This window comes from Bacillus rossius, chromosome 3 (genome assembly GCF_032445375.1).
Source record: "Bacillus rossius redtenbacheri isolate Brsri chromosome 3, Brsri_v3, whole genome shotgun sequence".
Classification (NCBI taxonomy): Eukaryota; Metazoa; Arthropoda; class Insecta; order Phasmatodea; family Bacillidae; genus Bacillus; species Bacillus rossius.
This window is the reverse complement of record NC_086332.1, coordinates 29939728-29956229: the sequence shown is the minus strand read 5'-3', so window position 1 is coordinate 29956229 and position 16502 is coordinate 29939728. Positions and strand designations below refer to the sequence as shown.

The 16502-nt window shown below is 40.3% G+C and overlaps 1 protein-coding gene across 1 annotated transcript; it reads right to left on the bottom strand.

The window, feature by feature from the left end:
* Nucleotides 1-287: 287 nt before the first annotated feature.
* LOC134531424 (forkhead box protein fkh-2-like) lies at nucleotides 288-3654 on the bottom strand. Its single transcript, XM_063367127.1, has one exon. The coding sequence runs from the start codon at nucleotides 3522-3524 to the stop codon at nucleotides 2400-2402; it is 1125 nt and encodes a 374-aa protein (XP_063223197.1). The 5' UTR covers nucleotides 3525-3654; the 3' UTR covers nucleotides 288-2399.
* Nucleotides 3655-16502: the final 12848 nt, after the last annotated feature.

Sequence of the window (16502 nt, the reverse complement as noted above, 5' to 3'; positions counted from 1 at the left end):
AAATTGCCGCAATAAAGCTGAATCCGTTATAAAAATATTAATTGAAAATGTGTTTTTGAAAATAATAGAAAAACTATATGTTCTTACTTATAGAAAAGTTTTTTTAATATATAGGTAACATTATTAGATAAACTTTTTTTAATTTATGTGAGTAGTGAAATGTTTATTTAACATGCCAAATATATATGAAACACAAAAGAAACACATTTATATGAGTCTAGTTGCAATGTTTTGTTTTTCGTTAGCTTATAATTTTTTAAGGTATTTTAAAAGAAAACACATAAGTCATATTAAAACCAGTTTAATCTATAATTTTTGACAGTAAAAACATCGTATCTTTTACACTGATTCCTTATGTACATAATTGTGGGCTTTGTGGAAATACTATAATAACTTACAATATTTGATACACTAAAAACAATAAAAGCGAAATACATTTGCGTTTATTTTGGGACGTATCAAGGGCTGTATTCAGCCAACATTATTAAGTAGTATTTAAGTAATTTTAAAGTACCTGCATTTATAGTTAGCAAAAACAAAAGGAACTTGGCTGTTTTAAATTAAAGTGCCCTACTAGTTGGAACCAAAAAAATCTAAATTTAGGTTCCCGTATTATGCATTTTCTAGAAGTTTATTATCTGTCACTTATAACTATGGATACTGATGAGATCTACTACACTTAGTTGAAAATAACAACTTAGTGAAATGTCAAATAATCATTATAAAAAGCCTGTAAGTTCCTTGCCATTATTTTGGTAACATCACATATTAAAATATAGCTACTCATGTTTGCTCTAGCTTATTGATGCAGCAATGCCGCATTAGGTACTAGGTAGCACATTATTTACTTTAAAATGAAAATTTTATTTTAAAAATTTATATTAAGTCTAAAAAAAATTTTTTCCATTGTTTATGTTTACAAATTTTACCTGAATGACCAGACAATGGCTTTGAGAAAATACCTGTGAATTTATGTATTTAGCCTTATCAAATAACACATTAATTTTCCTAGTAAAACAATCACGCAAATGTTAAAAAGTAGGATATATCGCAGTATAGCTGCATTAGCTCCTTGACCACGTTTAAACTTTCAATGACACATTCATTTTAACAACACAGATAACAACCAAGAAGTCTGCATATCTTACAGGTTACTTCCTGTTCTTAAACCAAAGCCAAGCATTGCAAGATAGTGAAAAATTGTATTCATGACTAGATCCTGAAGAGAACTACACGACCTAATAGCCTAAAATCGTGTTCCTAATTTGAAACCAGTCACAAGCAGATAGTTTTTACGAGTTAATTATTTGCAAAGCATCTGTAGATGCCCACTGTATAAAGAGTAGAACCGGACACAAAGACATTAGCATTTCACTAAAACAACACAGTTTATTATGCATACAGCACACACAAAATCGTACCTATGTGACTTTATTCAGTGTAACACGCTGCAATGGCACATAATGATAATTAAATTACCACTAGTGATTGCTACTACCCAGAAAAGTGCAAACAAATTAATCTTTTTATAGATTTTGCACTTGTGTTATTGATTTTATAAGCCTACAGAGGCCTTTAATGCAATAAATAAATTTTAATCAACAGTACAAGCTACCAAATAATGGATTGTTGGTATACAAGTTTCCTACTGAAAGTAAAAAAAAAAAAGGAACTTAAAAATTATGTATATTGTAGCTTTGTTTCTATGCTAACTTTGTGCATGTGCTTGTATGACTAAAATTATAAATAAAAAGGCAATTAAAAATTCCTTTAAGAAAAACTAAAAAATTTTTTTAAAGAACCTTTATATTTTTAGCCAGAATTCTCATAAGAATTATTTTGCATCAGTAAATTAACGTAACTATGACGCATCGCGTGCGAAATCATTCAAGTTACAAACATCAACTTATATGAATTAAAAAGTAAAAACAATCTCTATTTGAGTAAACTTACATTTAATCTACATTACCTACCTCTTTATCAATTAAAGTGGTATTATATAGGTATTCCATCACTTAACAAGAACTATGTTTCCAGGGCTGTGTCTGCTTAAAAAGGTATTTGTATCACAATCGAACATATTTATATTTTAAAACACTTAAAACGTTGGCCCAATAACATTTTCTGTAATAATATATCAGGCTGATTATCAGCCGAAACGTAATATGTACCTGTATAGCAAAGAAGATATACATTTAACTTATTTACAGTAATACTATTTCTGAGACACGTATTTACACAAGTATGTACATAAATGCTGCATTCACTCGACGTAACGGTTCGTAACGGTCGTTAAACTGTCTGAACGAGCAACAGGATAGTCCGAGGACTCGAGCGAGAGTCTCTGGCGTCGAAGCGGAAGGTATTTACCTGGGCGGGGGCGGGGGCGGGGGCGGCAGCTAGCTGGGCCGCGACGCCAGCACGCCGATGGGCTTGAAGACGGGCGCCGGCGGCGGCGGGTGCTGGGAGGCGGCGGGCCGCGGCTCGGGGCTGCTGCTGCAGCTGGACGAGGCGGTGGCGGGGCCGGGCGCCGCCCCCGGGGACGGCGCGAGCAGCGACGGGTGGCCGGCCGCGAGCGACCGCAGCGTCGCGTAGAAGTCGTGGTAGGGCGTGGCGGGGTAGAGCGCCGGGTGGTGCGGCGACGGGTGCAGCCCGGCGCGGAGGGCGGCGTACGGCGACCCGGGGCCGGCGTCGGCGCCCAGGAGCCGCTCCACGGAGAAGCCGTGCGCCGGCAGCGGCGTCGGCTTGGGCAGGAGCCCCGGGTAGGGGTAGGCGGCGGGGTAGCGGTGGTACAGCGCCGCGGGCCCGCAGTACAGGGGCGGCACCCCCCAGGGCGAGGCCCCGGGGTAGCCGCCGCCCGCCCCCGGGTACAGGCCTGCCGCCGCCGCGCCCAGCACCACGGTGCGCTTGAAGGCGGCGAGGCGGCTGCGCGATGCGGCCGTCGACCGCCGCCGCAGCTTGCCCGTCGTGCCGCCGATGAACACGTCCTCGGATGACGGGTCGAGCATCCAGTAGTTGCCCTTGCCCGGGTCGTCGTAGTGGCGAGGCACCTTCACGAAGCACTTGTTGAGCGACAGGTTGTGGCGGATGGAGTTCTGCCAGCCCTGCTTGTTCTCGCGGTAGTACGGGAAGTTCTTCATGATGAACTCGTAGATGCCGTTCAAGGTGAGCCGCTTCTCGGGGCTCTGGCGGATCGCCATCATGATGAGCGCGTTGTAGCTGTACGGCGGCTTCTCGTTCTTCTTCTTCTCCTCCTCCTCGGCGGCCTTGCCCGCGTCCTGCGACGACGACGGCGGCGGCGACGCCTGGCGGCGGCTGCTGCAGTCGAGCGGCGGCGGCGTGCCGCCCCCGGTCACGTCCAGGTCGGAGTCGGAGTCGGACTCGAGCAGGTCCGGCGAGGCGGTGAGCGGCGGGCTGGGGGGCCGCGCCGCCGTCTCCGGCAGGATCGAGCTGATGCTGAAGGACGACTTGAGCGGCGTGCGGGCCATCGCGGGGTGCGGGAGCGGTCCTTCGAGCTTCACCATGTTGTCATCGGGCAGCCCGCGGGGTGAACGTCCCTCTCGGCGGGGCCTCGAACCAGCGACGACGACGACAGTCCACGAACTCGCCTCGGCGCGCGTCACCCACTGTCCAGGGCACGTCCGTTCCGCTCGGCGCGCCAAGACCTTCTGAGCCGGCCGCGCGCGGCAGGTCGCGCATTTACCGGCGCCCCACTGGCCGGCGGGGCGGGGAGCCCCGCCCACCAGAGCACCGCCCCTCGCCGCGTCTCCCGCCAATCACAGCCGCCCGTAGCCCCCTTGCGCCCCGGCGGGGGAGGGCGTGCTACGCACCCCCCTCCCCTTACACAGCTCGCGCCTGCCGCGAAGGGGCAGCAGGAATTGTGAAAAGGTACAAATATATTGTACAAACAAGACGAACGACGCCATCTGACGGTGACAAACGAAACTACTGTATAAAAGCGCGCTGTCTGCGTTTGCCAGCGGTTTAGAAGGCTTTTAGTTCTAATTATTTACTGTTACGGACTAGCAAAAAATATCTGTAGCTTTCAATCTATAAAACATTTTTGTTTGTGCAACTGTGATTAGTATCCAATCTTAAAGGTTACAAAAAAAAATTTCAGCATACTCGCTCAGTTTACTATTCACTCACCTCACTTTAAATTAAATATTTGGAAACTTTTAAGTACTTAGTCTATGTAGGTACCATCAATTAAGGATTAATTACTACTAGTTGCGTAAAACCTGATTATGCGAATTCATATCAGCCACCGCAGCGAGGCTTGTTTACAGATTTTGTCGTGCTAGAATTAGCAGATGTACCTTTATTAAATGAATGGTCATATTACTATTTTTGTTTAGAAATTTGATTATGTATTTCGTTATTTTTATTCCATAGGCCTATACCTAGGCCTATACTTAAAAAAAAACAATTTTATCGCCATAGGTTACATTTAAAATAAAACTAACCACTATGTATAAGATTGGCCAACCTATGGGTAGGTAGGCCTATATCAGATCTAAATAATTTTCTTCTCAAAAAATTTGAATTCTGAAATTGAATTTTATTTATGGCTTATGTTAGCAAGTAGTTTTCATTAACTAATGTCATTATTTAAATGCATATAAAATAGTTTCGTGACAATTACAATCAAACATTTGCATGATTGAGAAACAAGTGGCTCCTAGTTCTAAAGAAATGGAAACAAACTAAATCACAAATGACTAAATATATATTTTTTTTACCAAATATAACGTGGCTTAAAGCATTTCAAGTTTAAGTATTTGTAACATAACATTATAATATTTACAATAAAGCTTCAGTCCATTTAATAGGCCTATAATAGGCTATACTACTTATAGACCTAGGGATATGTAAGATTCATTTAATAATTTTTTTAACAATTTATATGGGCACTACATGTAGTGGTGTGACTTGTGACTTTAATGTTTAGTTATCTATCTATAGGTCTACCCCTATACCATACTTATCAGAAGGAATGGGGATTGTGGTCCTGTCTTTTTCTACGCCTTTGACAAGGTCGTTTTATTATTATTATTATTTTATTCGAATTACTTATAATTACGGGTTATTAATGATTGGGCTACTAATAATTCTTGTAAATAATTTAATAGAAAACTATTTAGTGTGCTTAGTTTTGTTTCTTAGTAGAACCGATTATGTCTATGTAACTTCTAATTTTTTAAAATGTATTATGCTTTAGTTTACAGGTAATGTAAATATTACTGTAGCGTCAAAATAAACGCTACAATTAAGAACATAATTTAAGACCCATTTTAATTAATTCGCAGCAAAACAATAATATCGGTAACTTTATTTAATTTTACTTGTTGAAAGGTGTTTATTTTTTATACAACTTCATGGAAAAATATAGCGAAGTAATGTATAGCTTCCTACATATGTCATACAACAACTATCGAGAAAACGTAGTAACCAATACGCACTGAATCATTTAAAACAAAACAAAAATTTGACTTTGTCGATAACTTTGTAAAGAAGATATTAAGTCGTGAAAATTTAGAAATTGAAAGGTCTCTTTTTCAGCGTGTAAGCTGAATGAATGACTATTTCAACACAAATAGATACTCTTACCAAGCGCCAGCAATCCATCATCATTGCTTCGTTTTTTTTTTTTTACTGAAGTAATACCAGTAATGCCATGGCGTAAATCGCTGGAGCTGTACACTGGTCTCTATGCATATTAACCTATGTCAATTCATCCTAAGTACCTATGTTGGCACTGTTTGGATTCAAAAAATTAGTTTAACAAAATGTTGGGTGGGGCTGGTGTTTGTGTTTTCCGTGCTGCTATGTGACATTCTCGTAGCAATTACAATACTTATATCAGATTTGCGCCGACATAAATGAACCTTAAATATTATTATAAAACACACACACATATATATAGGATAAAGAATAGTTACTAAGTATTACCTACACTTATACATAGTTACTGCTTTTCCTGATAATAAAACTACTTACATACAAAAGAAGCTCAATAGAAACTTCATATTCATCATAAAGGAACAAAGGAAAAAAAAGAAGAAAAAAAGAATCTAGCAGTAGTTTTATAAACTTCACTGCAATGTGGGCGTTTAAAGATTTTTATTTTAGTATGGCCGTGTGACCATGCAGATAAAACGTTGATTCGAACCTCTTTACAAGTACGAATAGGAGATTTTAATACTTTAAACGCTACTAGGCGAGGGTTTTATCAGTAAGCTGCTTTAACTGGTAAATAACAACTCACTGAGAATTAACTGTAAGCCTCTGGGAGGTAACTATCGTTCAACGAAATTATTTGTTACACTTAGTTTAATAGGCCCTTATCTATGAACTACCACTGATAGTTTAATACTAAATAATTTTTCACTGATAAGTCCAAAATTCATTGTTTTCAATGTTTCTAACTGGATTTCTTTATTTCATTTTAAATGTGTGAGCCCAATGCAACGCCCTAAGTGTGCAGAATACAGTTTGTACATTTTAATGTTTCCATTCGTTTTTACATGTTTGCATTTACATTAAATCTAGGTCTGCCAAAATGAATGTGAGACGTGTGTGTAAATACTTATATACATCAAAATACGAACATAGAGAGGCCTAGAAACAGTTCTAGGAACAACACACAAAAATAAAAAAACTTAGCTAATACAAAGCAAATATGCTTGTGAAATAATCACTCAAGTATATGTGTTTAGATATAACTGTGTAAAATTAAATAACTTTCTATCATCAAACAATATTTAATTGCGAAAATTACCGACGCCAGGAAAAGAACGCAACTAAACAACACGTACTATTACCTACTACTATATGCAGGCTAAGCATCGCCTGCATGTGTAAGTACTGAATTGTCATGTCATTATTTTTGTTAAATTGATAGGGATTACTTTATTTTAAAGCGCCTTCTTTCGAGTTTTTTTGCAAATGTTATTTAGTGTATATTATTTACTGCGATTTGTGATGCAGAAACGATAATTTTTGTTTGATTACGTCATGATAGCTCACTATACTTCATTTTCTTTGTTTACAAAGCTGGGTGAATAATGAAAATTATTTTACTTCCATGGACACATTAAAAATTCTCAAAAGAAATATGAGCGACCAAGAATAAAAGTCGGAGACGTTACCTCCATGTATCGTATAAACTCATAATAGATATAATTAGGCAGCGATTTTTGTTCAATATGCCAATCGTTTGAGTAAATTAATAAAAAAAATTTTAATGTTCTTGCTCATAGACAGAACGTAGGTGTTTTTCTATCTTTACATTTACCTAACAAAGCAAGTAGGCAACCACGAACTTACATTTAAACTTCGATTTTGCTGAGTTCAAAAGTTTTTAACTTGCATCCTGAATTTTGAGACTTGTACCACAATTGTTATAATTACATTTTAAGTCGTTATTCTAAATGCGACTTTGAATACTTCATTGAGTAGCTGAGCTAGGTACAGTGGGGTATAATTACCGAAAAAGTAATTATACTTTATTCACATGTGTTACGAATAACAAATATTCTCTTGCGTGGGATGCTAAATAAATTATCTAACATGAGCTGTAAATAGTTAAACTTATAGAGATGATTTAAATGATCGTACTATTAGTGAGTAATTTTTTTTTAATACATCATTTTAGAATAAGTTAGACTATAGGCCTATACCAAGTAATTTAGGTACGTCTTTTACCAAATAATTTATGAAATATTAATATTATAAAACTGATTTAAGTAAACGAGGATATCTTTAAAACTTTATTATTTGCTACACATTTCAAATTATGTCTATGCTAAGCTGCACATGTACGCCTGGCTAGATATGCAGGCAAGTAGGAGTTGTACACGCTTGGCTGTTTAGCTGCCTATACTGAAAGGGGAAGCTCGTAAAATAAAATTATATCCAGCTTGTGTTTTTAAATGCCTATAAAACAACGACATATTTAAAGCGATACATTCATCATGCATAATTGTATCTACATGCTTGTTTGCAAGTGGCTACCTTAAAAAAACCAGAATGTAAAGCTGCTGAAAGCTAACTTCTGTATGTCACTGTAAAATCCATAAGCATGATGATATACTACCAATCTTCTTTAACGTGAAATCCTGTTATGGGAGGATAAAATTTTACCTATATTTAAGTCACTCTAAAGAACTAAAGCAACTGGTAGATTATTTTCCAACTGCAGTTAAGAAGTATGATTGGTATGAATGTAAAATCTCCAGATGTTTATGAAGTCTTGATGTAAGCTTTTGGACATACGCCATTGCTAAAGCACACGTATGTCTGTAGAAGAAAACTACAAAAAACACAAAAGACAAAAAACACAAATTATGCAAAAAATTGTTGTTGTCAACAGGATATAAACACTACATAATATTCCTTAACAGAAATATGGTCAACAAACAAAGAAAAATAGACTAACAGAACGAAAAAAAACCCACAAATGATGACAGCACAAAAATTATTGAACCCCCCAAAAAAATCAGCACAACAGTTGAAACGAGACAAAAACACAGTAAAACGAAAAGACGGAACAAACACAATAGTTTTCCAAAAAAAAAACAGAAGAGAACGAAAAAAAAACCACAAATGATGACAGCACAAAAATATTGAACCAAAAAAAAAATCAGCACAACAGTTGAAACGAGACAAAAACACGACAAAACGAAAAGACGAAACAAACACAATAGTTTTCTAAAACAGAAACAGCTGCGACTTTTCGGAAACTGAAATCTGCTTCCATCATCAGGCACAAATAGTTTGTGTGTTCGTTGTGTTTTGAAGACTACCTATATGTTTAGTCTCATTCATCTGTTTTGTCTTAGGATTTCGACAGTGTCAGTCTGCGCTGATGGCGTTATGTTGTCCACATTATTTGTTTAATCCAATAGCCTGGTTCACCTGTGCGTCTCTGTGTTGTCTAAGGTTTTTTTTGTATGTATCTACTGTTCTTGTTACATATTCTCGTTGTCAGCTCACTGAGCTTGTCTGTGCTATGAAAGTTTTTCTATTACCTTCCACGGAATTATCAGTGCTGTTTAAACATTTAATTTTTGACATCGGCTCATTTTGGCCGGTTTTCTGCGTGTTTGTCTATTAATCTATTTGTAATTTCACTATGATATAAAGTACTACATATAACCCAGCAATAACGTATGTCCAAAAAAAAAGTTTCAAATCGATCTTCCCCGTTTTAAGAATCATTCAAAGAACGTAAGAAGACGAAGTATATACTACGCATCACCTCGCTGTGGACAAACACAGATTTAACTTTCAAAGTACAACCAGAAGCAGAACGCACACAAGCGCATCCCCCCACCCGTGTCGCGTGAGTCATTGGCACGAGTCCTACAACTCGGTAACAATTCGAATTCTCCAATGACCTATCAGCATCCAAATGCTCTGGACAATAAACGTTTTTGTTTGGTGAAATTAATTCAACGTAGCTTTATATCCAAGATAATTTTAGGGAAACGAGAGATTGGCTATAGCTAGAGCCTCGTCGACTCGGGTTACTGCTTCATCGACTTCGGTTGCAGGGTTCTCTGCCCCCAGGCGCAGGGACGCAGGTATATGACTGGTCATCTTTGGCATTGCTCTCGGTGATGACTACTTCGGTGAGACGTGGGCGACTACGTCTGAGGCTGCGGCTGCGACAGAACTTTGCTTCCAGCACACATGTTTCGAATGTTGGAACACTGTCAGATCAGAGACGAGTTGTGCACGTCATCGGACGTTTGGTAAACTACGTAGGTGCATCGAAGGTTGCAACAGGTCGGTGCACTGCCGACTTGAACTATGTACGTCTCCGATGCTGGCCGCCTATAACTCGCGATCTTCCGAAGCAGAAGGCCTGCCGTGCGAAGTTACTCAACATACTTTATACTTACGAAAGATCTGTTACAAGCATACCAGACAATAGTCTCTTATCTACTTTGCCTTCAGAACAAGGTCATAAGGATAGGATCGACAGGATACGATGGGATACCATCGACAGGAAACAATGAAATACGACATGCCCGTAATAACCAGGAACGCACGGAAAAAACAGACAGAAGTATAACAAAATCATGCTCTGTGAATATATTACATTTATACAATTAATATATTGTATAAATATGCATAAATCCTTTAATTATATGCTTAGAATACATGTTATATATACATATGTATAGGACACGTAGTATATTTGCAAGCATAAGTATAGAATTTTTTCTTTGGCAAAGGAAGAGCATTTACAGTATGGTTCAGAACCCACTATACCTACAGTTAGATGTCTCGTGGCATTAAACATCTGTATGAGTGTGTTACCATGTGACGTTAAATTATACCATTGATTTTCTATACCTCAAATATAAATAAATAAATTGCTGGAACCCTCTTAGCTAATGGTTTTCATTCACCTTGCTTAGTGTCGTGTGGATTGTTCCCACAACTCTCGTGTCTCCCTCAGTGTCGCGTGGCAGCAGTGTCACAGTCTCCGCTAGTCACCGCCTCGGGACGGCCTCTGGTTCAGTTGGCAGTACGTTTGTACTTGTCTCATCATTAGTTCGAACTGTGTATTTAAATGGACACTTACTCTCCCTTTCCAATACGCGATTTCTGACGTTAGTGCTGTTCTTGTTTCGGTGTGCACTGTTGCCAGGAACGCGCCATTGAGGACAAAAGTTTTTAGACACAACTTCTTGATGTATAGAAAGTTTTTTTTTAAGTATCTGTATTTTGAAAAGTTATATTTGGAATGGGAATTTCGGAGGTATATATTATCCTGTTATATTTTATCAAAAGCATATTACCTATGTATGATCAAATATTTTTTTGCTAACGAGTCATAATTTTATGGCGTCAACATGGTTTCAAAACTTCCTGCCAACATTTTTTTTATATTATTTTATATTAATAAATTTTTGTATTAATATTTTTGACGGTAGGAAATAATTTTATGGAATGCCTAGTTATACATAGTGACGTACTGCTACAAAAAGATCTCTCCTGTAAAATAATAGTTTATGTTTGGCATTGAAACTTTTTGTCAGAATGACTACAGCTGTAGAAGCAGCCCCTCACTGAGAGGGATCGCTTGCGTTTGCTAAACTTAAGAATTATTTTTTATGGAAATTTTCTGTATATTTGAAGTTTCCTGCTTATTGCATGCGTATAGGCCAAAATATGGGCAGTGTATGTACAACATACGAGCACCCTATCCAGAGATGACTTGTGTCGTTTTAAACACGCGCGCTAATTTCTCGGCAAGTTCCCCCCCCCCCCCCTTTTTTTTTCCAGGTCCTATTGCATCAGACATTACTTATGGTTTTAGAAAGATTAACGAATAGCAAAATTATGAAATATCATTATTGCACCGTGTGTGTAAGATTGTGCGATGTTTGGTTTGTATTTGCCTGTTTACTTCTAACCGAGATCTTCCTCCAAGCGTACTATTTTTGACGTGGCAACGTCAAATAAATCGATGAACGCCAGCTGCACGCACGAAAAAGTGTCCCGTTACGCACATTGTTCCGTTACGCTGTGTCCCGTTACGCTCATTGTACGCTTGCGCCGCATCTCTCTCTCTTCCACTCGACTGTTTATAAAGTGAAGTGAAAATTTAATGTGGTTTTCATTGCTTATTACAACAACAATTTCGGCAATAAAGGTTAATTATTCTTGCATTTTAAAAATCTGGTTACTAGTATAATTTAAAGTATTTATTCTTTTATTATTAAAATTAAAATTATTCAATTTTATTCATAAAGTATGCAATCATTTCATCAATGTTTTGTTATGACGTTGTCACGTAAAACTATCGTCATAAAGCCGACTTTACATACAACCAATTTTTTTTAAATTTTTTCACTTCAGCTGTGTAGGCACACCGCGTGTCAAGGACGCGGTCACGCGCAGAAGGAGAGCCATCAGCCTACTCGCCGCGCGCATCATGGTCGCAGGGACTCTCGAACGAGCGCACGTCTTCCTCGCGACCACTCCACGGACGCCGGTCGTCGCAGTCGATAACCGACACTCTCCGGCGCGACGCCCGCCGAACTCGTGTCCTACAGGAGGGCGTCCTTTGTGCCGACGGCTAATGAATCTTTATTCCGCGCCGGCGAACCCAAACAAACAAATTAAGGCCTGTGAACCCCCCGCCCAACCGCCTGCTTGAGTCTTCCACCAGCGAGGGTGGCTGAGGAACAAGCGGTTTAATGGCCTGTGCGTGTGTTGAGGGCAGAGGTGCGTGCGACCGCGCACAACAAGGGTCTATGTGCCGAGACTCCCGGAGCACAGGAGAAGGGCGCGTTCGGCGGTTCTTGTCCTGCTTTCTGAAGGGGAGGAAAATGACTTATTGCCAGTGTGTCTTAACTTAGCTAATTTTGTTCTCGTAAAACTGATTTTGACGACACTTGAAACATGATATTTTTTTTTACTGCTATCTAGTTTTGATTTGCAATTTTGTTCAACAGTTAAGATTAGTGGTTAGTTTAGGTTAGGTTAGGTTAGGTTAGGTTAGGTTAGGTTAGGTTAGGTTAGGTCACTTTACAAATTAACTCCTGTCAGAAAAATCCTGAAGGGCTGCCCTTCCAAGGGGCAGAATTTCAGTCGCCCCGCCATAAGCACGACGAGAAGCCTGCGCGCCAGCCCACAGCCTTGCGCTTAGGAGCGTTACCGCTATTCAGAGGTGTCGCGGTGGTCTCTCACTCGGAGGACCCGTGGTATAACCGCGTTACTTCCCGATATCGATTTTTCCTTCGGCTAACGTCTCGGTGCTCGAAACATCGAGTGAACGCCGGGGAGTGTATTCGAACCTCCGATCCCCGTGACGCCTCGGCACTCTCGTCACCGATGACTCATCTCTTGATGCGATCCCCGGGTGGGGAGCACGGTTGGAGAGAGTGGAAGTACGTAACGCACATGACCAAACCTTTCAGCCAACGGCAACGTTTTACACAACTCTCCTTACCCCCCCCCCCCCCACCCTAACCCTCGTCCGGAATCTACCCCAGATCCCTGGATGTGAGTCCACGCCAAAATATATACTGGGAGAGTCCGTATTCAGCACGTGCTAGCGACAGTGAAGCTTAAAAATGCGGACCGTTGCCAGGCAACGACCGTAAATATTCGGTATTTAATATGGCGATCATTAAATCCACTCAGTGCTTTCTTATGAACAAAACAGATCAAAATAATATGTTATTAATATGGCGCAACAGCTGTACAAACTTATTCATGGGCTTCACCCCTTCCACTAAAATATAGCTTTATGATTCCCCCCCTCCTCCCCCCCCCCCCGAGGGCAAGAACCTTCAGATGAGATCAGTCATGGGGAAGTAAACGCGTTATATTGATTTTTTCTAATAATTTATTTTGCTAATTTCAATTAATAGTTATTTTATTCAATTTTTAACCTTGACATTACATAAATTATATCTAACTAATATTTTATGTCTTTGGTAGTATTTATTAACAGATTACAGTAAGAAATCCGTAGGTAGGAAACACTGACTATATTTGATGCGGGCAACTACAACAGCCGTAGTTATTACAATACTTAGACCAAAAATGCTGACGCCAATGGATGCCCGAATCGAGGTTCCATGCTATATCGAACCAGAAAAAAGTTAAAAATAAAAGATGAATTTTCAAGTTCTTGCCTGCCTTAAATTTTATGAACACTTAATTGTGTTTTTTTACTGCAGCACTTTTTTTTTTCAGCAGTGATATAAAATTGACTCTTTCAAGTGTAAAAACAGGGCAACATTTGTTTTTGCAAACTTTAAACTTCATAAACTTTGCAACATTGTAAATATTTATTTTTCCTACACATCGATTTTTTTCTGCATCTGTACAAGTTTGCCTGATCTGATCCGTTGACTTTTTTGTTTGTTTGTACACAGCATACACATGAGTAATTGCGCAGTCTGAACCTAAAAAAATATATACATGTATATCAATACGCTCGTGCGTATCTAGCTGGCCGGTTAAAGCAACGGCTGGAGACGGAAGCAGCTAGCGCAGAACATCCAAACACCGAGTCCCAAACACGCCTTCAGGCCTCCAGCAGAGACAGAGTATCGATGAATGAGGAGGATGGAGTCGTGAGATAAACGGAGTGGTACCCTATTTATCTCAGTCAGCATGGAAAAGAAAAAAAAAAGATCGTGGTGCATGAAAGCTTTTAAGGTCAATGTTGAAAAACACTGACGTGTTCAACTCGACCGTTTCTTTCACAGCGAGCAATATTTCAACTTCACAGATTTTTTTTCCTTCTTTCTGATGTATTTCTTCCATTTAACATAATTTATCATACCTAAGTGAAACAAGGGTAATGAAAAGTTATATTTATTAAAACCAGCGTGTGGGTTGAGCTTTCTCAATGACTGAAAGACGCGTTATTTAAATTTTCACTAAAAACTACATTACTCAAGAAACAATTTAATAATTCGAATTATACATTTTACAGAATTCGTATTCACATCGATAACCATGTGAAATGCTACAGCGGAAAAACAAATTGTTCAAATTAAACTTTGTGAAACGTAACTTCTTTCGCGTTTATTTACATGCTTAGCCTACTTATTCCAAAATTAAACAACAACCATCCAACACCAGCAGTTATTCAAATAAGTTTTAAGAAAACTAGAGTGCTTCTCAAACATGATCAAGTTGAGTATAAAAAAAAAGTATAATTATTCTATCAAATCCGGTTAGTTTGGTTTAGAAATCGAATAGAAAGCTTTGGTTTTTACAAGAAACACGTTTAATTAGATCTAAAATAGAAATATGACCTATGAATCTATTTAAAAAAAGATAGTAAAAAATTAAAAGCTCAACATTTTAAGAAACACAAAGAAAAGCCATAATTTTCCCATTGTAAACATCTTTAAGTTTTAAATTGGCGTTGTTATAAAAACACAATTATAAATATTATTTACTATTATGAGCTGAATTTGACTGTGAACTACTCAAGCGTAGCAAACCTAGGATTTTTGGTAAGTAACCATATGCAGTTTGATGTTTTCTTAGTATGCTTGCAATGTATACAAGCGCGCGCGAGTTTGGATGGAATATTTCTGATAACAGGCGGTCTGATGCCCAGATCAGAGGTCATACTCATTCCTGAGCTCAAAATACTTCCTCCCCCTTCTAAAGCGAAAGCCCGCTGCGTCAGAGAGGCACGGAGTGTATCAATAGAGTTTCTTGTTTCAACTGTTGCTTTTGGGGCGGGCGGGGCCGAACTGCTCTCGTCTACGGATACCACAAAGAGAACTCCAAACAAACCGAGGACGAGGAAGAGAGAGATGGACGGAGACAGCGGGAATCAGACTCCCCGGAAAATAACCGCTGGTTCGCGCCGCCAAACAGTTTTTCCTCCGGCCCCGGGAAACAGCGTCAACAAACGCGCGGGCCTGGCGGCGGTAAACTAATTAAAAGGGCATTGTGGGTCGAGGGTAAGAGGGAGGGAGGGGCGGGAGGATCACAAACAGCTCTGTTGAGGAGAGCGCGCAGGAGGGAGCTGGTTCTGGCTGTCGCTGACGGCCCGGTGACTGACGGGGCAGCGCTGCGTCGTGTTGGATCAACTGCCCGAGTCGCGGTGAGTAGATGCAGGGATCCCCTCCCCGACCCCCGCAAGCTGCCCTTTTCGCTCCTTCGCTCCCCCCCCCCCCCCATGTCCCCACCTCCCGCGGCCTCAGCATATCCGCGGAACAGTGGGCCATCTCCACTTTTGGGCCGTGTCCCGATTCAATCTATTCTCTCCCTCTCGCGCGCTCTGCAAACGATCAGAGGGCCTATCCCCAACAATATATTATATTTAAACATATTGTTCCGAACGCGGGAGACAACGCCAGTTATCTGAGCGGCCTAGCAACCCCCCCACGGTCACTGACGTCACACCCATACCTTCGGGGATAATAGCGGCCCAACCTTGTCCCCTCTCCCCTTCTCTTCCCACGCACCTTCCTTCCTCGGCGGTCTTATCTTTCCCTTAGCGGCCTGGAAATTTCCGCGCGCAGTGGGCGTGAATGACGCGATGTTGTTCTGGATGCTTCGAGAGTCGGGTCGGCCTGGCACGACGCGACACGTCACAACCACTCCAGTCGGGTCCAGAAAGACTGCCAATGGTTTAAAAGCGACGTGCCGGCATCCGCGTCGGTTCCGAGAGTTCCGAAAGTGCTAGTTGAGTGAAGTGCGAGTCCAGCGAAGAGAAGAGAAACCTCCCTTTGCGAGCGGCGCAGACACGGGGCGGTCGTGTGAGGACAGGTGCAGGGTGAGGGGCGAACCACTGTTGAGCCTAGCTCCAGTGGGGAGTGCGAACTGTGGACTGGACAGAAACTAAGTGATTTGTGAACAGACATTAAGTGTGGTGATTTAATCATTAATGTAATTATTATTAGCAAATAAAACTGTACAAAATTAATTGGGCTATTATTACGATCCCTTTTTTCGCACGCTTTCATTAGCTTGACCTATATGTATGAATTAATGGACTT

What these genes read in the sequence shown, in the direction of transcription:
- LOC134531424 (XM_063367127.1), bottom strand. Translation starts at nt 3,524, where the DNA reads ATGGTGAAGCTCGAAGGACCGCTCCCGCACCCCGCGATGGCCCGCACG.